Source organism: Hemitrygon akajei, chromosome 1 (genome assembly GCF_048418815.1).
Source record: "Hemitrygon akajei chromosome 1, sHemAka1.3, whole genome shotgun sequence".
Taxonomy (NCBI): Eukaryota; Metazoa; Chordata; class Chondrichthyes; order Myliobatiformes; family Dasyatidae; genus Hemitrygon; species Hemitrygon akajei.
Genome location: NC_133124.1, coordinates 111,328,651 through 111,351,114, shown reverse-complemented (window position 1 = coordinate 111,351,114; position 22,464 = coordinate 111,328,651). Strand labels below are relative to the sequence as shown.

The following is a 22,464-nucleotide window of genomic DNA, read 5'->3' as shown; positions in this document are numbered from 1 at the left end:
CATTCTGTTCATTGCATTTACATGTATATCGGTTTGCGATCATATTGTTGCCCATGTTCTACGCACATAGCATGTTGTGTGTACTCATTATAAAAAAGTAATTGTATTTTCGGGAGTATTTGGACCTTTGCCGCATGGCAATAGTCTTCCAGTACCAAAACCACCAGAGATATGAAGTCTAGAGGTGAAGATGCCATGATGCATAAGCCAGGAATGGAAAACAACGCTGAGACACGTACAAGTTTTGAACCTTTATCTGATAACTCAATCTGAGTTAAATGATCTGGTCAGAGACTTTGGGTTGTCAAAAGCAAAAGCAGAGTTACTGGGTTCAAGGATGGAATCGTCTTGATACCAGCCACAAAATTTTATGTGAAGAATTTCGATATTTGAGACAGATGTTTCCCGGGATAATTGATGCCAAGATTAAGGAAGGCGTTTTTGTTAGTCCACAAATCAAACAGCTCATCAATGGTGGGCAGTTTGAAGTACTTTAAAGAACTCTGCTCTAAATGAATTGTATTACTGCATATTAAAGTAATCTAGGGGCAAAATGAAGATGTAGAGTTTACTGGAAAAAGATGTTCTGCTAGATGACTGGCGATGGTAAGAATGGGGATGAAACAAATCCAGAAAGTAATAGACCAGTCAGCTTAGTATTGATGATGGATAATGTAATGGGATTCTTGCTGAAGGAAGAACACTTAAACACAAGAGCCACAGAAGGCAGGAAGTCCTGGTGGTTATCCACTTCATCTCAACTTCCCATTCCCATTCTGTCATGTCTGTGCATCTCCTCCTTTGCTGCATGACAAAGCCAAACTCGGTTTGGAGGAGAGCAACATGTCATATTTCATCTGAATAGCCTCCAATCTAATGGCCGAACATCCATTTCTCTTGACTTCTGGTCTAGCCCCCACCCCACCCCTTTCCATTCCCCATTCTGGTTACCCTCTCACCCTTTTCTTCTCTTCACCAGCCCATCATCTCCCTGAAAGAATACAGACTCTTGACCTTACTGTCTGCCTGCACAGCACTTTTCTCAGTAACATTTTATTGTGCATTTTGTTATTGTTTTCCCTTGTACTATCTCAATGCAGTGATGTGATTAAATAATCTGTATGGTTGGGGTGCAAAACAGTTCTTCACTACCATAGTACATGTGACATTAAAAAATCAAATTTTATGAAATAATAGAATGTAAAAAATGAAAAGTAAGTGAATTGATAATCAACATGGACTCCAAAAGAAAACTTGTGCGTGATGAATCTTTTTGGAGAGTTGTGGGAATTGGGTAATGCAGTAGATATAATATATTGAGAGTTTTAATATAAAAGACAAAAGCTCAGAAAATGTGGATCAGGGAATGAGCAGCAGAATACTGGATGGCTTCAGGGCAGAGAGTGGCAGAGAAGGATGCTCAACAGCTGTGGCAAGGTTTGAATGTGATTATCTCTTGCAAAGTGATACCAAGCGACATAAATGACAACAAGGCTTCGCTCCCAGATGAGTTTAATGTCTTCTGTGCTCGCTTTGACCATCCAAACATGGTAGAAACTTCATGAACTCCCACAGCCCACAATGACCCCGTGATTTCAGTCTCTGAGGCCGACTTGAGAATATCCTTCAAGAGGGTGAACTCACAGAAAGCATCCCGCCCAGATGGGGTACCTAGCCGAGTGCTGGAGTTCTGTGCTGTTTAACTGGCTGGAGTGTTCACCAATAACTCTAACCTCTCGTGTAGGCAGTCTGAGATACCCTCCTGCTTCAAGCAGTCTTCACTTATACAGTACCAGTGGTTAAGAAAAATGTGGTAATGACTATCGTCCAGTAGCACTTATCTCCTCTATGATGAAGTGCTTTGAGATGTTGGTGATGAAACATACCAATTCCTGCCTGAGAATCTGCTCCAATTTGCCCACCATCACAACAGTTCCACAGCAGATGCCGTTTGTTCACTCAACCCTAGAACACCTGAACATCAGGGTGCTCTTTATAGATTACAGCTCAACATTCAGTACAATCATCCCCTCAAAACTAATCAGTAAGCTTCAAAACCTTAGCCTCAATACTTCCTTGTGCATCTGGATCCTCGATTTCCTCACTTGCAGTCAGTTTGGATTGGCAACAACATCTCCTCCACAACCTCCATTAGTTCAGATACACCACAAGGCTGTGTGCTTTGTTCTCTGCTCTACTCGCTTTACTCTTATGACTGTGTGGCTAAGCACAGTTCCAGTGCCGTGTTTAAGTTTGCCCACAACACCACTGTCATTGGCCAAATCCAAGGCAATGGGAGGGAGATTGAAAATCTGGCTGAGTGGTGTCACCAAATATCTGCAAGACCCAGGAGCTGACTATTGAACTCAGGAGGAGGAAGCCAGAAGTCCATGAGCCAGTCCTCATTGGGAGATCAGAGGTGGAGAACATCAGCAACTTTAAAGTCCTCATTGTTAACATTTCAGAGGATCTGTCCCAGGCCCAGCACGTAAGTGCCATTACAAAGAAAGCACATCAGCACGTCTACTTCCTTAGAAGTTTGTGAAGATGTCATGCCAAGTCTAAAACTTTGAGAAACTTTGATAGATGTGTAGTGGAGAGTATATTAACAGGTTGTATCATGGCCTGGTATGGAAATACCAATGCCCTTGGGTGGAAAATCCTACAAAAAGTAATGGTTACAGCCCAGGTAAAGCCCTCCATATCATTGAGCACATATACACGGAGTGCTGTCGCAGGAAAGCAGCATCCATCATCAAGAACCTCCACCAACCAGACCATGCTCTCTTCTCACTACTGTCATCAGAAAGAAGGTACAGGAACCTTAAAACCCACACCTTCAGGTTCAGGAACAGTTATTACCCCTCAACCATTAGGCTTTTGAACTAACAGAGATAACTTCACTCAAATTCAGTTGCCCCATCACTGAACTGTTCGCTCAGCCTATGGGCTCACTTTCAAGGACTCTTCATCTCATGGTTCTCAATACTTATTGCTTATTTGTTTGTTATTTTTCTTTCTTTTTGAGTTTGCACAGCTTGTTGTCTTTTACACATTTGTCTGTATTCTTTCACTGATTCTATTGTGTTTCTTGGATTTACTGTGTATGCCTGATAGAAAACAAATTTCAGGGTTGTATATGGTGACATATATGTACTTTGATAATAAACTAACTTTGAACTTTGAGAGTGGAAGTAAAGGGTAGCTACCATATTGGAAGGAAATGGGTAGTGATGTTCACAAGGTTGAGCACTTATACCATTATATTCACAATTTAAAGAGATTTCAGTCACATAGATGTGGGCACCCTGTTTCAGATTCAAGTTCAAGTTTAATTGTCATTCAACCATACACGAATAACCATACAGCCAAATAAAAGTGTTACTCCAGGACCAAGGTGCAAAACATAGTAGAGTCATACACAGCAAAGGCACCTATAGCACATATAATATAGCAAGTACAGATATCAGTAAAATACAATCACACAAAAAACAATATAGTCCAAAACAGTGAGTCCATGAATGTTGCAGCAATCTGCAATCAAACACAATACAGCTTCTCTTCTGCTGAGGGAACACTGGGGGCATCACTGACTCTAGCCTGGATGCTGTGACACCATAGCTTGAGGCCCAATCCTCACTACAATCGTGGCCACACAGCTCACCTACCATCTGCCCCCCTCACAACCAAACCCCCCCCCGCCCCCACCCACTGGGGTGTTTTCTCCCACATCCCAAAGATGCAGGTGGGCAGTAAACACAAAGCAAATCAGAGTTCTTAAGCATGCAGGAGAATAAGTTGCCGAGGAATGCAGAAGGAAGGGCAAGTGGGACTGATGGGATTACTCTGTTGACATTATTGGATAAAAGAGACTAAGTAATCCCCTATGTTGTTACACATAAGTTAAAAGGGCAGTTTTAAACATTTAGGATTCAAGTTTCAGAATCCCAAAGCTTGCAGGTAATATTAGATTGGAAGTGGTGATTGGGCTTTCAGAGGCACTCTTAGGCACTACTGCGGCAAGTCATAGGAGGATATTAAACAACATGCCAAATGAGCAATTAATTACCAAGTGAAGTTCCACACAGATAATTGTGAAGAGATACTTTTTGGTGGAAGGAATAAGGAGTTCACTTTAGTTGGAACCTTTGAACCTACAGTACACGGGCTAGAAGAACAATGAGATCTTGGACTTCAGCAGTCATTAAAAGCTGTACCACAGATGAGAAAGGCCATATAAAGTGCAAACCAAGACCAGGATTTATTTCTAGATGTGTTAGATAGATAGATAGATAGATACTTTATTCATCCCCATGGGGAAATTCAACTTTTTTTCCAATGTCCCATACACTTGTTGTAGCAAAACTAATTACATACAATACTTAACTCAGTAAAAAATATGATATGCATCTAAATCACTATCTCAAAAAGCATTAATAATAGCTTTTAAAAAGTTCTTAAGTCCTGGCGGTTGAATTGTAAAGCCTAATGGCATTGGGGAGTATTGACCTCTTCATCCTGTCTGAGGAGCATTGCATCGATAGTAACCTGTCGCTGAAACTGCTTCTCTGTCTCTGGATGGTGCTATGTAGAGGATGTTCAGAGTTTTCCATAATTGACCGTAGCCTACTCAGCGCCCTTCGCTCAGCTACCGATGTTAAACTCTCGAGTACTTTGCCCACGACAGAGCCCGCCTTCCTTACCAGCTTATTAAGATGTGAGGCGTCCCTCTTCTTAATGCTTCCTCCCCAACACGCCACCACAAAGAAGAGGGCGCTCTCCACAACTGACCTATAGAACATCTTCAGCATCTCACTACAGACATTGAATGACGCCAACCTTCTAAGGAAGTACAGTCGACTCTGTGCCTTCCTGCACAAGGCATCTGTGTTGGCAGTCCAGTCTAGCTTCTCGTCTAACTGTACTCCCAGATACTTGTAGGTCTTAACCTGCTCCACACATTCTCCATTAATGATCACTGGCTCCATATGAGGCCTAGATCTCCTAAAGTCCACCACCATCTCCTTGGTCTTGGTGATATTGAGACGCAGGTAGTTTGAGTTGCACCATATCACATCATATTCTAGATGTGTTAGATTGCATGGGGTAGTTATGATCAAAGCTGTATTCAGCTTTGGATTAGTCCAGGGCTCACCAACCTTTTTTGCACCGTGGACCGGTTTAATATTGACAGTATTCTTGCGGACCAGCTGACGGGGTGGGGGGGGGGGGTGCAGGTGTTAATCACAATCAGAATATAGGTGATAAGTTAACTGTAAGTCACTTACAAGTGACTAATACACTCAATTTTGTTTCTAAAAGGGTTTATCTAATGAATTTAATATTAAACACACAGCACATATTTTCCTTGCATGAATATAGTGATAAGTCAATTAAAACTCATTTAGAAGTCAATAGCATCATAACATTTTAAGTAACGTTTGGATATTAAACACAGCGCATATTTTCCTCCATATGAACATACAAAATCATTGCAACACACCAATATCGGTGAATCAGTGGGAGCCCTGGGCTTGTTTCCCTGCAACAAGACGGTCCCATTGAGCGGTGATGGGAGACAGCGATACTCAAAGGGGGTTCCTTATGTCCAATCTATTCCACAATTTAGTTTTCGTTGCATTCATTGCAGAAAACCTCACTTTGCAGAGATATGATGTTGGGAATGGAAGCAACGTTTTAAGTGCTTTCGTGGCTATCTCAGGATATTCAGCCTTGACTTTGATCCAGAATGCCGGCAGAGATGTTATGTCAAACATACTTCTCAGCCCACCGTCATTTGCAAGCTCAAGGAGTTGATCTTCTTCCCGTGCTGACTGGATGATTCACCGGAGACATTCACAAATGGGTCACGGACCCATTCCTTTGCATGTCTTGGGTCATTTGCGGTTGGGAAGTAATGCTCGAATTCTGTCGACAGCGAAGCTAGGTGATCGCGCACCAGCTGTGAGAAGGACGGTGCAGCCTCAGTCTCTCCCAAAATCCCAGCTAATGTTGGGAACATATCAAATATGCCCCTGTCCACTCGCCATCCCCCCACAGTTCCAGTTTGGCTTTGAAAGCAGACAATTTTATCTGCCAGCTTGAAGACAACGTAACTCAATATGCTCAAATGACATTTTTCAACTAGCCAGCATTTCCCTGTGTATGATACAGTGTGTAGACTGGCATTCAGGAGCAACCTCTTTGACACGGGTAGTGAAACCAGACAGCCGTCCAGTCATAGCTGCAGCCCTGTCTGTGCATATTCCAACACAGAATGACCAGTGCAGTTTGCCTGACATGTAGTCATTCAAAGACTTGAATAGTTCTGTCCCAGTTGTGTTAGTTGGCAGCAGCAGTACACACAACATATCCTTGTGCACATCGTCTTGAAATATATTTCGCACATAATCCAGCAGTATTGCCTTGTTGTCGACACTGGTAGACTCATTGACCTGGATAGCATACCATGGCGACTTGTTAAGCCATTCCAACAGCTGTTCTTCGATGTCCTCCGCTATGTCATCGATTCTCCTTGAAACTGTGTTAGCTGAAAGAGAAACTTGTGCCATCTTATTAGCTGCAGCTTCTCCCAGCAGTTCACGGCACATGTCCTTGGCAGCAGGCAGAATCAGTTCTTCACCAATAGTGAAAGGCTTCTTAGCCTTAGCAATACGGCTAGCCACTAAGTACAACGCTGTCAGAGCAGCAGCATTTGTGGAGGTGGTGGCTCTCAGCACTTGCTTCTGTCCCGCTTGCTCATGTTTTTTCTGCTCAAAAAACTTAACGGGTTTGTCTTTAAGTGCAGGGTGCCGAAGCAGTTTTGAGGGCTTCATTGTGTCATTAGACAGCTTGTCTCCACATATCTCACACAGGGGGCTTGGAGTGTGCAAGTCACTGGTCACATTAAAGCCATATTTTATGTATGACTTGTCGTATTTTCTGTTGAAGGAAGCATTCTTTTTTTTGCAGTCTTGGCCTCAGCTGTCTCTGCGTTATCATCATCGTTAGGCTTTTTATGTCCCTACCACCTCTTCCAAAGAAACTCTCAAGCGACGTTTGATTTTCATTCATCGAGTAGTTGTAGGGTAATGACCGACTGATGACCTCACGTGCGTTTTAAGTTCAACAGTGGGCGTGACAGGGAATGAGGAAAGGTGCAGCTGACTCGTATCATTTCATACAGCCAAATCATATTGTTTCCTCGTGGCCCGGTAGCACATGCTTTGGGACCACTGGGTTAGACCACGATTAGAGCATTTACTATTGTTTAGGTCAGCAAATTATTCACTAGAGAGAGCATAGAGATGATTTATAATGTAGATGGCAGAAATGCAGGATATAAACATTAGGAAAGGATGAACAGATTGGGCTACTTTTGAAAAAGCCAGTTAGAGGAGTGACCATTGAAGACGGAAGATTCTAATAAAACGGGTGTAAAGATAATGTTTGCATCTACTTGCCAAAGCATAATTAAAGTTTTTCAGTGTAAATTGTCACCATAAATCCAACAAGGAATTCAGTATAAACTCTCCATTTGAGCAATGATGATAATGTGGGGTTTGCTCTCACAAGGAATAGTTACGGGAGACCAGGTAAGTAAATGTGAGGGGGTGGGGGAGGAAGGCAGTGCTGATAGATTTTGATAAGAGAGATTGGAAGGGACATGAATGGAGTGTTACGTGGACTGTTTGGGCTCAATCGTCGTATTTGTTGCTGTATATATTATGTACACTGTTTCCCAGGTTGGTGACTGGTGTTGTAATGAACAGATGATTTTGACTGATGTTAAAGCTGACTTTTTCCTAGAGCCCTGATTAAGCTGGAGGAGGTTAACATTTCAGAGCTGAATACCTCTTGCATATCTTATTCAATTTTTTTTTTGTAAGTTGAATATTCATATTCAGCTAACCATATCCAGTGGTTGATAAGCTGACAGCTTTTTGTAATGAGAGTCTTTACAGTGTCCGTTTTTGTTAAACCTCAACTCACTAGAAAATTCAAGAAGGCCAAACAAACAAATATTGTCAGGCACTTTTCTTGTGAACTAATAAATAGGAAATCTGCGACAGCTGGTTTTGCCTGTTTAGGTTTTGATGAAGTAGTTGTCTTGTGTTAACACCAGTTGCATGATTTCTCAGAGTTGCCCTCCAGCTGAGCTGTTACTCCAATTGTAATTCACTGTATGTACTTTTGCCAATTGAAGAATGAGTTCAACATTTTAACCCTAGAAGGATTTTAGTTCAGGAATGCCACCACTTATACTTGATGAGCTTTTCTAAGTGCTGCAGCTCTGATGTTGAGTGAAGCTCAATAACCTTGCTGCATTAAAACTGGTATAATTCAGGATTGAATGTTGGTGAGATAATGTGACTCATGGGCTCATATTAGGTATTGAAAGGATACAGCTGTCCTCTGTAATGTTGTGTGGAAGACCATGAGTGACCATCACCATCTTCAACAATCTCTGCTTTAAATGGAGAAAATATCAAATAAGTGTTGGTAACCTGAGAATTTCCCATTCTTTCTTAATTATTTACATTGCTCAATAAACTTTAATTTATTTTAGTCCACTGACTGCAAGTTACAGATGTGTGCAATTCATTGAAATTTTCCAATGGTTGAGGTAACTATTTCTTTGTTTGTAGGGACATGTCGTCATGGGAAACAATGCTGTTTCACCATACCAACAGGTTATTGAGAAAACAAAAAGCCTCTCTTTTCGGAGTCAGATGTTGGCTGTGAACATTGAGAAAAAGATGAATCAAAACAACAGGACTGAGGTGAGCAATGTGAACTGCTGTGGTTTTACAGGGTCTCTGTAAGAGTTAGAGTGTTCAGAGCCATGCAGTGTTAGACTAGGTTTGATTAATTATTCATTATTAAACCTAATCTGTAAGCCAGTTCTTTAATATTAATTTAGCATTTTAAATTGATATAATGTAGTTATCATTAGCTCTACAGCACAAAACAAGTTTTAAATGGCAAATGATGTGTAATTAAGTGACCCATAGTCACTACAACTTCAGATTGAATTGAGTCCCTTTGAAATTAGAGCAAAGGTAATAAAGGAGAAGAAATTGCAACAACATAATTTTTGCATTTATAAATGGCACTAAATGAAATTTATTTTAGCAAAGACTTGTACAACAAAGTTCTTCATCCCATTGAGGCTATACTGATCATCATGCAGCTACTTAAGCTAATCTTGTGTCAATCTCATCGTATTCTTCCCACATTCATATTATTACCCCCTATCGCTGCTATTCACCTGCACAATGGAGCAATTTATAGTGTCCTTGTTTGGGATGTGGGAGGAATCTGAAGCACCTGGAACCATGGGAAGAACATGTAAACTCCATGCAGACCGCACCAGAGGTCAGGATTGAACCTGAATCATCAGAGCTGCAGGGCAGCAACTGGCCTCGTTGCTCCATGCAGCTGCCCTTGTCATTGCTTATTAAAAACAGACTTGCCAATACAGCTGAAAGCTTGTACTGACTTCATCCCATTTAAAAAGTCCCTAGTTAAATCAACATGAGATCCACACAGTTTCATTGCAAGATACATTGTGAGAGCCAAATAAAATGGGGATTGAAAAGGTATATTTTTCTAGTTAACAAGTGCAAGTAATGACCTAATCTTCCCTCACTACAAGTTCTCAAGAAATTTCTTTCCAGTGAGTATTGTCTCCTTCCCACTAGTTTACATTTCCATTTGGTATTTCATGCACAGCTTTTATATAGTTTGTTCAGAAAATAATGTAATAGGAAACAATTTTATTGCAACACATTTTATCTTAAACTGAATCTTAGGCATTCATCATAATGTCCCCTTCTCCATAGTCAGCTTGGCAAAAATGCAGTCTTCTAGGGTCTGTGGATGCTGTACTGTGGAAAAACTTCAACATTGATTTGTGTAAAATATATCAGTGTCTTACTTTTTTTTAACCCATATTTGAATAACACATCAAACTGGGAGCTGGTCATTTCTCCTGTGCCCCCATTCAGAAAAATTACCTTGCTTCCCATTTTTGTTTGGCTTTGCAAAGGAGCTGTGTAAATTTCTTGCACTGATTTATCTAGGGATTTTTCAGATGGGTTGAAATCAGTACATCCTTCAGCCATGTTGATGGTTATTCTATGATATGTCTGTTTTTAATAACCAATAACAAAACTGAACTTCATAGTTACGTAAGGTTAAATTTAGTGTGATTGATTATAAAATGCAAAATTAAATAAGTGACTATAGAAAAAAAACATCTGTAGGCTGCTTTGGGGAATTAGTGAAAACGTCTTGTGTAGCTTGAATAGTAAGTGTTAAAAGGGAACTTTGGAAACAAGTACTGTGTTGTGTACATTTGTTCTACATGGTTTTAATAAAAACATTAATATCTCCGATCTGTTCACCACCAGAGCTGAATCCACATGCAACTTTGTTTAGCTATTCTGGTGGGTGGTGGCAAGATTACATGCCATGAAGATAGGGGATTGGTCATGAGTGATTAAACATTGGTGTCAGACTGCTGTTTTCTTTTTCATTGTTCTTGATCCTGACTGAAATATGTAGTTGGGATGGGGGACTTTGGGGGGGTTGGGTTAGAGGAGGAAGCATGTGAACAAGCTGTGCAGTCAACAAAACAACGTCCAGCTGTGCCGAGGATTACTCTATGCCACGTATTTTCGCAGTACAGCCCAAGTGGGCATGCTCAGTTCATTGTCCAAGCTGCTTGTGCTGCAGCCTGCCTCCTTTCTTCATTCTCCACCAGCCAAATGAAAGGCTGTGATCTGGAAAGAAGGAAATATTTGTAGGATACTAAATCTGTTATTGAATCTGTAGGACTTCCGCCAGTTCTTCTGAATTCTTTCCTTGGTCAGTGCATCATGCTTGCAGTTTATTTTTTCAAATTTGAGAAAATTTCTGTTGTTTGCACAACCATCTACACCAGTAATCATGTGGATAATATTTTGTGCCTTATTTAATGAGAAGAGTTAAACATTTTTGGCAGTGCTTTGCTGTTTTAAACTGTAGGTTATTTTGAATCCTGCGTTTGCAAACTGTTAGGTAAGTACTAGTCCAGAGAGGTTTTTTCCTGAAATAATATTCCATGTTCAATATGTGTCAAAGAAAAGAACAGGATGCCTCTATTTTATTTCCCTGGTATAATGAAGGGATCTTGTGAGTTGCTTCTCTAGAAGTTAGCTAAATTAACACTAAGTATCTTTAAGTTCTAAAAGAGCACTTCAGTTCCATTTTTCTAATAATCTTTCAGATTAGCTAGGTCTATGACTGGTGGGATAGAATTGATTTTAACTACTCTGCCAGATTAAGATAACAAATATCCTTCTGCTTTTATGTCATTTGTGGAAATAATTAGTTTTGTTCAACTTCTAAGCTGAACAAAAATTGCTAAAGAGTTTTTAGTAAAGGAAGTGACTAGCACCAAACAAATTCAGGCAACTTCAGAATTTTAATTTTAGAACTACTAATTAAAGAAAGAGGGGAAAAATCCCAGTGATCCTAGTATTGGAACTCAGTCTCTCCTTTAAAGATCAAGCAGAAAAGCACTGCCAAACCTCTGTAGCTGCCAGAATAGAGTGTTTTTTTTTTGTTTTAACATTTTTCATTGATGGTGCATGCTCGTTGGTCCAGAATGGTCTTGCTAAATAACATGCATTTCATGTTTCACTTTGTGCTTCTTAATGTATATAAAGAACCTCATGACCCCTCCGAAGTACAAGTTATTCTCCCGGTTACCCTGACCAATACTTAAGACAATAACTCACAGGAACAGAATTAGACCAGTCAGCCCATTGAGTCTGCTCCTCCATCTCATCATGGCTGATTCCGGATCTCACTCAACCCATATACCTGCATCCTCACCATATCCTTTGATGCCCTGACTAGTCAGGAAACTCAACTTCCATCTTAAATACACCCACAGACTTGGCCTCCACTGCAGTCTGTAGTAAAGCATTCCATAGATTCACCACTCCCTGGCTAAAAATATTCCTCTGTACCTCTGTACTAAAAGGTCATTCCTCAATTTTGCGGCTGTGCCCTCTAGTTCAGGTAGTTCAGGCTATCCCCACCATAGGAAACATCCACGTCACACCCACCCTATCTAGTCCTTTCAACACTCGGTAGGTTTCAATAAGATTCCTCTCCCCCTCTGGACTCTCTCCAATGACAGCACATCCTTTCTGAGATATGAGGCCCAAAACCGTTCATAATACTCCAAGTGCGGCCTGACTAGTGTCTTATAAAGCTTCAGTGTTATTTCCTTGCTTTTATATTCTATTCTCCTTGAGATAAATGCCAACATTGCATTTGCTTTCTTTACCACTGGCTCAACCTGTAAATTAACCTTCTGGAAGTCTTGCTCGAGAACTGCCAAGTCCCTCTGCACCTCTGATGTTTGAACCTTCTCCCATTTAGTCCACATTATTGTTCCTTTTATTAAAATGCATTATCATACATTACCCACACTGTTTTCCATCTTTTTTTGCCCATTCTTCCAGTTTCTCTAAGTCCTGCTGCAATCTACCCCTCCACCTATCTTTGTATCATCCACAAACTTTACCACAATGCCATCAATTCCATTATCCAAATCATTGACAAACAATGTGAAAAGTAGCGGTCCCAATACTGACCCCTGAGGAATGCCACTAGTCACCGGCAGCCAAATAGAAAAGGCCCCTTTTATTCCTACTCACTGCCTCCTGCTCGTCAGCCATTCCCCTATCCATGCCAGTATTTTTCTTATAGTGCCATAGGATTTTATCTTGTTAAGATAAATGTTAAGACATATACGTAGAGAGGTAGTGGGAAGTGTGGAAAACCTAAAGTTCCTTGGAGTTATGTTGTCAAAATAGCTGACATGGACCACTAACACCTCGCTGCTTGTAAAAAAGGCACAACAAAGACTCTTCTTCCTCAGAAAGCTAAAACAGGCCAAACTCCTACAAAAGCTGTTGCTTAACTTCTACGGAAGCACAATTGAAACCATCCTGACCAACAGTGCCACAGTGTGGTATGCCAGCTGCACAGCCACTGAGCGACAAGACCTGCATCGCGTGGTGAAGGCAGTCCAGCAAATTGTCAGGATGGCACTCCCAGGACTGGACACCAACTATTCCAGCAGGCTCAGGAGAAAAGCAATCAGCATAACCAGAGGGACCACACACCCCGGCCACTCCCTGTTTGACCCACTGCCGTCCAGCAAAAGGTTCAGGACACTGAAAGCCAGAACAATGATTGAAACTGTGAGCACACACATGCACACACAAGGACTCAAATACTTGCACTAACGGCACTTTGTGCAATACTGTGATATTCTGGTGCTGCTGCAACTTATTTTCTGTTACTTATCTATTTAATACTGTTTTTCTACTACTGTCTTGATTTTATCTACTGCTTTGTTTGATTGCCTGAGAGGAAGCCAAACAGAGTTTCATTGTATCTATGTATAATGACAATAAAGATCATTCATTCATTCAAGCAGCTTCATGTGTGGGCCATTATCAATTGCCTTCTAAAAATCCAAGTAAATGACATCCACTGCCTCTCCTTTGTCCACCCTGCTTGTTACTTTCTCGAAGAACTCTTAACAGATTTGTCAGACAAGATTTCCCTTTACAGAAACCATGCTGTCTTTGACTTATTTTATCATTCGTCTCCAAGTACCCGAAACCTCATCCTTAATAATAGACTCCCAACATTTTCCCAACCACTGAGGTTAGGCTAACTGGCCTATAATTTCTTTTGCCTTCCTCCCTTTTTAAGAGTGGATTGACATTTCCAATCTTCCTGTTCGTTGGGACCATGCCAGAATAAAGTGATTCTTGAAAGATCATGACCAATGCATCTGTTATCTCTTTAGCAACCTCTCTCAGGACTCTGGGATGTAGTCCATCTGGTCCAGGTGACTTATCCACCTGAAGACCTTTCAGTTTGCCTTGCACTTTTTCCTTTGTAATAGCAATGGTACTCACTTCTGCTCCCTGACACTCATGGACCTCTGGCATACTTTTAGTGCCTTCCATAGTGAAGATGGTTGCAAAGTACACATTAAGTTCATCTGCCATTTCTTTGTCCCCCAGTACTACCTCACCAGCATAATGTTCCAGTGGCCCAATATCAACTATCACCTCCCTTTTTATATAACTGAAAAAACCTTTGGTATCATGCTTTATATTATTGGCGAGTTTGCCCTCATATTTCATCTTTTCCCTTCTTAGATCTTTTTTAGTTGCCTATTGTTGGATTTTAAAAGGTTCCCAAACATCCAGCTTCCCACTCAGTTTTGCTACCTTATATGCCCTTTCCTCGGCTTTTATGCAATCCTTAACTTCCATTGTCAGCCACAGTTGTGCACCCTGCCATTTGAGAACTTCTTCATCTGTGGAACATATCTATCCTTCGCCTTGTGAACTATTCCCAGAAACATCAGTTGTCTCTGTTCTGCTGTCATCCCTGCCAGTATCCTCCTCCGTTCCACCTGGGCACGTTGCTCCCTCATGCTTCTCTAATTCCTTATATTCCATTAAAATACTGATAACATGTGACTTGTGCTTCTCCCTCTCAAATTGCACTCTGAATTCAATCATGTTATAATCACTGTCTCCTAAGGGTTCCTTTACAGTAAGCTCCATAATAAGATCTGGGTTGTTACATGACTGGCAAACTAAGATAACCTTTCCCCAAGTGGGCTCAAGCACAAGCTGCTCTGAAAAGCTATCTCATAGGCATTCAACAAATACCCTCTGTTGCAATCCAACGCCAATCTGATTTTCCCAATCCCCTTGCATATTGATGTCCCCATTACAATTGTGACATTATCCTTATTACATGCCTTTTCCAGCTTCCTTTGCTTTCTCATCCCCACATCGTGGCTACTGTTTGGAGGCCCATATGTGATTTGCATAATTTTTTTTTACTCTTGCTTTTTCTTAACTCCACCCACAAAGATTCAACATTTTCTGACCCTATGTCACCTCTTTCTAAAGATGTAAATCCATCTCTTACCAACAGAACCACACCACTGCCTATGCCTTCCTGCCTGTCCTTCTGATACAAAGTATATCCTTTGATGTGAAGCTTCCAACTATGGCTTTCTTTTTGCTATGACTCAGTCATACCGTCCAGTCTCTAATTGCGCCATAAGTTCACCCACTTTATTCGAGTACAGCACCCTCAGTCCTGCATTCTTTGCCCTTTTGAATTTTGCCTCTGTGGTACAATTTAACTTAACATTTTGCTCTGTCTATATTTATATCCTATCAATGGCTTGTCCTTCCATGCATTTCATGGTATTTTTATTATCATCTATTTGTAAACCTCCTGGTTCATCATCAGCTCTATCCTACTGGTTCCTATTCCCCTGCCATATTTGTTTAAACCACTCCCAACAGCCCACAAGAATATTGGTCCCCCTCAGATTCAAGTGCAACCCGTCTTCTTTGTAGAGGTCCCACCTGCCCCAGAAGAGGTCCCAATTAACCAGAAATCTGAATCCCTGACCCGTGCTCCAATTCTTTAGCCAGACATTTGTCTGCCACCTCATTCTATTCCTAGCCTCACTGTCACGTGGCACAGGCAGCAATTCCGAGATTACTACCCTTGAGGTCCTGCTCAGCTTTCTTCCTAACTCACTGCATTCTGCTTTCAGGACCTCCTCCCTTTTTCGACCTATGTCCTTGGTACCAATATGTACCACGACTTCTGGATGTTCACCCTCTCTTTACAGGATATTGTGAACGCATTCAGAAACATTGCGCCCTGGCACCTGGGAGGCAAACTACCATCCATGTTTCTTTTTCGCATCCACAGAGTCATCTGTCTATCCCCCTAACTATGGTGTCCCCTATTACTGCTGCCATCCTCTTCAGTTCCCTACCCTTCTGAGCCACAGGGGTAGACTCAGTGCTAGAGACACTGCCCTGTTACATCCCCCAGGTAGGTCATTTCCCCCCTCTCCCCAACTGTACTCAAAATACTTCACCTTGCCTCCACTAATATTAAATTATCTCCTTTTTACATGCTGCTTTCGGGCGCTTGCTACGCAGAGGATTCTTTCCACTTACTACTTTTCATTAATGCACTTCAAAATATTTCCTAGTGATCAAATGCTTTCAGTTGTCCTAAATAGGGAAGTTCTTTATCCTTCCTTGCAGATATGTAGTCCATGTATCTACTGGATTTTTGTTGACTTGCTATCAAGTTGTATTTAAAGCTGCCTGAATGTTGACAGACACAAGAAACAGACCTGCCAGATTTTGTTCCTCCGCTCTACCCTCTACCCACCCCCCGCCGATCTTTGACACTGGCTTGCTTCTTTCCAGTTGTAATGAAGGGTCTTGATCTGAAATCTCAACTATCCATTTCCCTTCATAGATGGTGCCTGACTGAGTTCCTGCAGCATTTTGCATGTTGCTCCTGAACATTTGACACTGTCAGTGATGACATAACTGCAGTGCTCCTGCAGTTGGCTGAGCCATTCTCATTATTTTTGTGGGGATACCAAGACCTTTCTGCATGTTGGAAATTCTGCTGAATGGTGCAGATGATTTTGGTTTAACAGATCAAGCTTCTGATATGTGAAGTATTACTGTCATTCATTTGGGGTGTGACAAGTCAGTGTTCAGAATAGCATTGACTCAAGTGTACTGGAGCAGATAAGACAGTTTGAGTTTAAATTATTGTGAATGTGAAGGTAGATACATAAGAATTTCTTCACAACTAACTTGGTGCTTAGAACTAAGTTGGCAAATTTTTGGAAATACTCATGTAATATCTAAACATTTAAATAAAAGAAGATGATAAAAGAAGATTTGTCATATGTATATCAAAACACAATGAAATGTGTTGTTTGTATAAAATCAAGTCAGCGAGGATTGTGCTGGGCAGTCTGCAAATGTTGCTGTGCTTCCTGTGCCAAGGTAACATGCCCACAATTTACTAACCCTAACCTGTACATCTTGGGAATGTGGGAGGAAACCAGAGCAGCCAGAGAAATCCACATGTTCAAGGGAAAACTCCTTACAGACAGCGGCAGGAATTGAACTCTGATCTTACAGGTGACGCTGTAATATCATTATGCTAACTGCTACATAGAGTATCTGAAGTTCTCAATACTTATTTCAGTGAGTCTCCTTTTTGATTGATTTCTGTCCATGTTGGAGATGGATAATAATATAACTTTTGTTTTATCCCCTATTTTTAAGTGTTTGTACACAGCATTTATGTTATGCCAACTATCCCTTGTAGCATTTCTGTTGGGCATCTGTGTTTTCATTGGCATAACTGGGTTCTTTGTCAGTAGAGCTTCAGGGACCATGCTGTATGATGTAGAGATGGGAAATAATATACCAGTGACTTTTTTTCCCCATTTTTAAAGAGATCGGAATCAAGTTGAATATCACTGACGTAATAGTACTGTGCAAAAGTCTTAGGCACCCTAGATTTTATAAATTTTGTTTTAGATGTTTATTGTTTGTCTTCTACATTAACGTGTCAGTAGAAAAGAATGGATTTTAGATCTTAACTTTCTTTTCCCAAAAGATTAAACGTTGGAGATTTTTTTGTATTTCATTAAAGAAAGTAATATATTAAGTAATAGACCACTTTTCAAATGAAAACTTGATTTCTTCGCAGGTATCTAGACCTGTGCAGGATTAAACAATATAACAAACAGGTGCAGATTAATAACATAATGAGTTGAATGAACTAAACTCAAGAATTCTTATACCGTGGCAAGAGTGAGCATAGCAAAAAGACACACGGTGGTCATTCTGCATCAGCAAGGTCTCTCCCAAGCAGAAATGTTGTAGCAGACGGTTTTAAGATGTGCTGTCCAAGCTCTTCTGAAGATGCACAAGCTGACATCCCTTCTAAATCCAAAGAAGTTTGGCACTGCTATCAACTCTGAATTCACAGAAACCACGGTGACCCAAGAACACCCTTTATAGTACGGAGAAGTCTTGTCAAAAATGGTCTTAATGGAAAAGTTGCTGTGAGAACCATTCCTTCAAAGTGGAAACAAAATCAAGATACTCACCTATGCACAAAAACACAAGGACTGGTTTGCTGAACGATGGCAGCAAGTACTCTGAACTGATGAGTCAAAATTTGAAAATTTTGGCTCAAACAGGAAGCAGTTTATCCATAGAAGAGCTGGAGAAAAACTATCCAGGAAAATTTGGGAATTAGAAGCATTATAAAAACAGGGAAGGTGGATAGGGTTAAAATCTTTTCTTAGATGCTGTCTTTCCTGTCGAATACCTCCAGCACTTTGTGTGTGTTGCTCAGATTTCCAACATCTGCAGATTTTTTTCTTGTTTGTGATAGGGTTAAAATCAGCCATGATTGCAGTGAAAGTTAGAATGAGAGGCTGAGTGGCCTCCTATTTTCTTGGTGAAGCAGTTATGGTTTCTTGATGTGGTTGGTACATATTGATCATGCCCAGCCTTCTCTCTACGGCAGTCTTTGGGTTTTTTTTTTGGAAAATTGGTATTTGTTGCCATTCTAGGAGAGGAACATTACGTCATGCACTCAGTTGTTATCAAAATGATGTGTCACACTTCAGGAACTTAATTGTTTAGGGATATTTGCTGTTTGGACTATTAATGGTATTTGAACCAAAGAGTGTAATAAATGTTCAGTTTAAATCAATACAGATTTCCTTATTTAGCAAATGTGAACTAGTTATGTTATAGTGTGGTCTGATTAACTGAATGCATTTACAGTTTAAGGTGCCGAGGTGTAGCATGTGCTAAGTAAATCTTCCTGTGTTTTGTCTTAATGAATATGATCTTGTTCTTGTTCTGCAGGCTCCCAACTGGACTACTACAGACTCTGGCTTTTATTGAAAATAAATGCGGAATAATATACAAATTGAAGATCAGACCAGTCCTGGTTTACCAGACCAAATGAAGCTCATCTTTGCAATAATCCGTTTTTAATATCTTTGTCACACTTTGAAAATTGTGTTTATGGGTCAAATAAAACATGATTTTAAAATATTGCAACTATTTTTGTGTGAGGTTTAATTGTGGTTGTTAATAGTAATTTATTAATACATCAGGAAATTGCTTTGATGTTATTCTGAATGTTCTGCAGGAGGAAGCTGATTGTAAATGGTGAAGCATTGTGCCCTGTCATGACTTAAAGTTTGTAAATGCCACTGGGTGCAGAGGCTGAAATCACAAGGCAAAAACGGTCCTAGAATTCACATGGTGCTTAGTTTCAGCAGGTAGTGTAAACTTAACAGATGCATATGACACAAAGCTTGGGGGGGTGTTGTGGATAATCTGGGTTGTCAGAGGTTACAGCAGGACAGCGATAGGATGCAGAACTGGGCTGAGAAGTGGCAGATGGACTTCAACCCAAATAAGTGTGAAGTGGTTCATTTTGGCAGGTCAAATTTGAAGACAGAATATAATATAAATGGTAAAACTCTTGACAGTGTGGAGGATCTGAGAGATCTTGGGGTCCATGTCGATAGGATATTCAAAGCTGCTGCTCAGGTTAACGGTGTTATTAAGAAGGCATATGGTCTGTTGGCGTTTATCAACAGTGGGTTTGAGTTCGAGAGCTGTGAGAAAATGCTACACCTATATAAGACCTTGGTCAGACCCCACTTGGAGTACTGTGTTCAGTTCTGGTCACCTCAATACAGGAAGGATGTGGATACTATAGAGAGAGTACAGAGGAGGTTTACAGAGATGTTGCCTGGATTGGAGGGTGTACCTTATGAGAATAAGTTGAGTGAACTTGGCCTTTTCTCCTTGGAGCAGCAGAGGATGAGAGGTGACCTGATTAGGGGCATTGATCGTGTGGATAGTCAGAGGCTTCTTCCCAGGCCTGAAATGGCTAACACAAGGGGCATAGTTTTAAGGTGCTTGGAAATGGGTACCGAGGGGATATCAGGGGTAAGTTTTTCACACAGGGAGCGGTGGGTGCGTGGAATGCCTTGCCATCAGCGGTGGTGGAAGCAGATACAATAGGGTCTTTTAAGAGCCTCTTAGGTACATGGCGCTTGGAAAGATAGAGGTCTATGCGCTAGGGAAATTCTAGGCAGTCTCTAGAGTAGGTTACATGATCGGCACAACATTGTGGGCCGAAGTGCCTGTAATGTGCTGTAAATTTCTACGTTCTATGATACAGATTTCTCTATTTGGCTGTGTGGAATTCATATCACTGTTGTATGCATCTGGTGATAAAGTGGGAGCTGGCCTGGCATTCTCTTGGCTATCTTCCTCAAAGTAGTCTCTCTCACTTTTTCAACTGTCCAAATATTGCCCATGATGAAACCCTGATAGAAAACAACAAAATGCTGCAGATACTCAGTGGCAGCATCTGTAAAGATACAGTTCAGATCGATGGCCCTTCAGGTGAACCGTTAAACCTGTTTTTCTCCATACACGCTGCCTGACCTACTGAGTATTTCTAGCAATTTCATTTTACTGTTTTGTTTGAAAATGGTTCACTGGGTAGAATTCCTCTAGTTCATTGGGAAGTTCAGGGAGATGAACAAGACTTCCAAATGATAGCCCAAGATCAGTTTGGAATCATTTCTTAAGAGGAACTGTTTCTCCTTAAACAGTTGCCTTTCAGCTAGACATTGATGAACCAAGGCATCTTCTGACCGTCTCTAAGCTGTCACAGCTTTGGATTTGGAAACTGCTGGTGGAGAAGGTTTGTTGAGTGACATTATATGTTGCACCTTGTTGATGGAGTGGGTCTATGTTCATGGAAGTGGCTGCACCAATCATATGGGCTACTTGGCACTGGATGGTGATGACCTTGTGTGGAGAGAATCTTTTGACTTGTAGCTTATGGATGGTGGAGCCACTTGTTGCAGGGTGCCCAGCTTCTGATCCACTCTCCACACCACTATGTGGCTGATCCAGTTATAATGACAGGCTTTAGGATGTTAATTCCATGATGACATACACTGAATACCAGAAGAGACAGTCGAGCACTTGTTGGAAGTAGTCATTGTGTGTCCCATAAATCAGACAGGGATGGACCATGTTATTCACTAGCTCTGTCTGAGTAAGACCCTCTCATCAGTGTTGCCAGATCTCTAGGCAGAATTCACCGTTCTTCTGTATTGCAGAGGGAAATGTATAAAATTGTTGGGTCTAGAATACCATGCTGAAAAATTCCAGTTGTGAGGTCCTGGGGCTGTGCTTTGTGTGGGGTTCTCTGCAAGGGGTGTGGAGCTTACATTGGCTTCTGCTGATTTAAGTTTCATTGGAGCTGTCTGGTGCCCCAAGCACTGCTTCTGGGGCAAGGTTCCAATTTATAATCCATCTTATGCATTACAAGTCCTCAGAAATAACCATTAAGGCACAGTGGCACTCAACAAATGTCTAAGAGGCATTTAGACAGACACATGCATAGTTAGAGAATGGAGGGGTATGGGCCTTGTGCGGATGCTGTGCCATTTAAATTGTCGGTTTGGTTGGCATAGACATTGTGGGCTGAAAGGCTTACTCTGATGCAGTAACGTTCTCTATGTTTTTATTAATTGTATCTGTTTATAGGATCCTGCTTTGTAAAGGTTGGTCACTGTTTCCTGCATCTCCAAATTCTAAACAGAATTCATTGGCTGTTGCATGTTTTGAGGTTCTGCTCTCTCCCCATCTCAACTGTTGGCCCCTTATATTTAAATATTTTACAGCAAGAAAGGTTTGATTTTATTCATTACCAAAGCTTCATTAACATCATGCTAGTGATTTTTAGGTGTGGATGCACAGGAAGCCATTCAGCTGACCTGGACTGAGTTTTCCAATTAGTCCCACTCAACTTCTTTCCCATAAACAGGTTTTTCCTTCTCAGTGTTCATCCAATTCCCTTCTGGAAGATACTGGTGACTCTGCTGCCTTTAACCCTTCTGCTAAAGCATCCCACATCACAATACCCACTGTGTAAAAGCATCATCTATTGTCTACCCACCTAAACAAGGATCCATTCCATTTATCATAATCATTGTCTTTTGGGTATTCTCGCCCTCCTGCAGTTTCACTAGCCCTTGTTAAGTTGCATCCAAGCTTCCCTTCTTTAGAATCTAGTTTAATACCACCGTCTTGTACAATCTGAAATTAGTGTTTTGCAGCAATAGTACAGCGCCAAATACATAAAATTACTATAAATTACAAAAAAGTGGAATAATGGCTTAGTGTTCTTGAACTTTTCAGAAATATGGTGGGGACCAGTGAGTAGAAGCTTTTTCTGAATTATTGAGTGTGTGCCTTTGTGGTCCTGCACCACCTCTTTGATGGTAGTAAGAAGGAGAGGGTATGGCCAAATGGTTAAGGCCCTTAACAATGGATGTTACCTTCCTGAGGCCACTGCCTGTTGAAAATTACCTCGATGGTGGGGAGGATTGTGTCCATGTTGGAGATGCTGAGTCTACAACCCTCTGCAGCTTTTTGCAATCTTGTGCATCTCTGCTTC

General features: G+C 41.0%; 1 protein-coding gene across 1 annotated transcript in view; it reads left to right on the top strand.

Annotated features, from left to right (window-relative positions):
* The window catches only part of LOC140729842 (eukaryotic translation initiation factor 3 subunit E-A), a 163,342-nt gene extending 144,314 nt beyond the window's left edge, over nt 1-19,028 (top strand). Inside the window, exons 12-13 of the mRNA XM_073050055.1 lie at nt 8,649-8,783; nt 18,831-19,028. Coding sequence (XP_072906156.1) covers nt 8,649-8,783; nt 18,831-18,869 — 174 coding nt within the window. The 3' untranslated portion in view covers nt 18,870-19,028. The remainder of the gene's footprint in view (nt 1-8,648; nt 8,784-18,830) is intronic.
* Nucleotides 19,029-22,464: the final 3,436 nt, after the last annotated feature.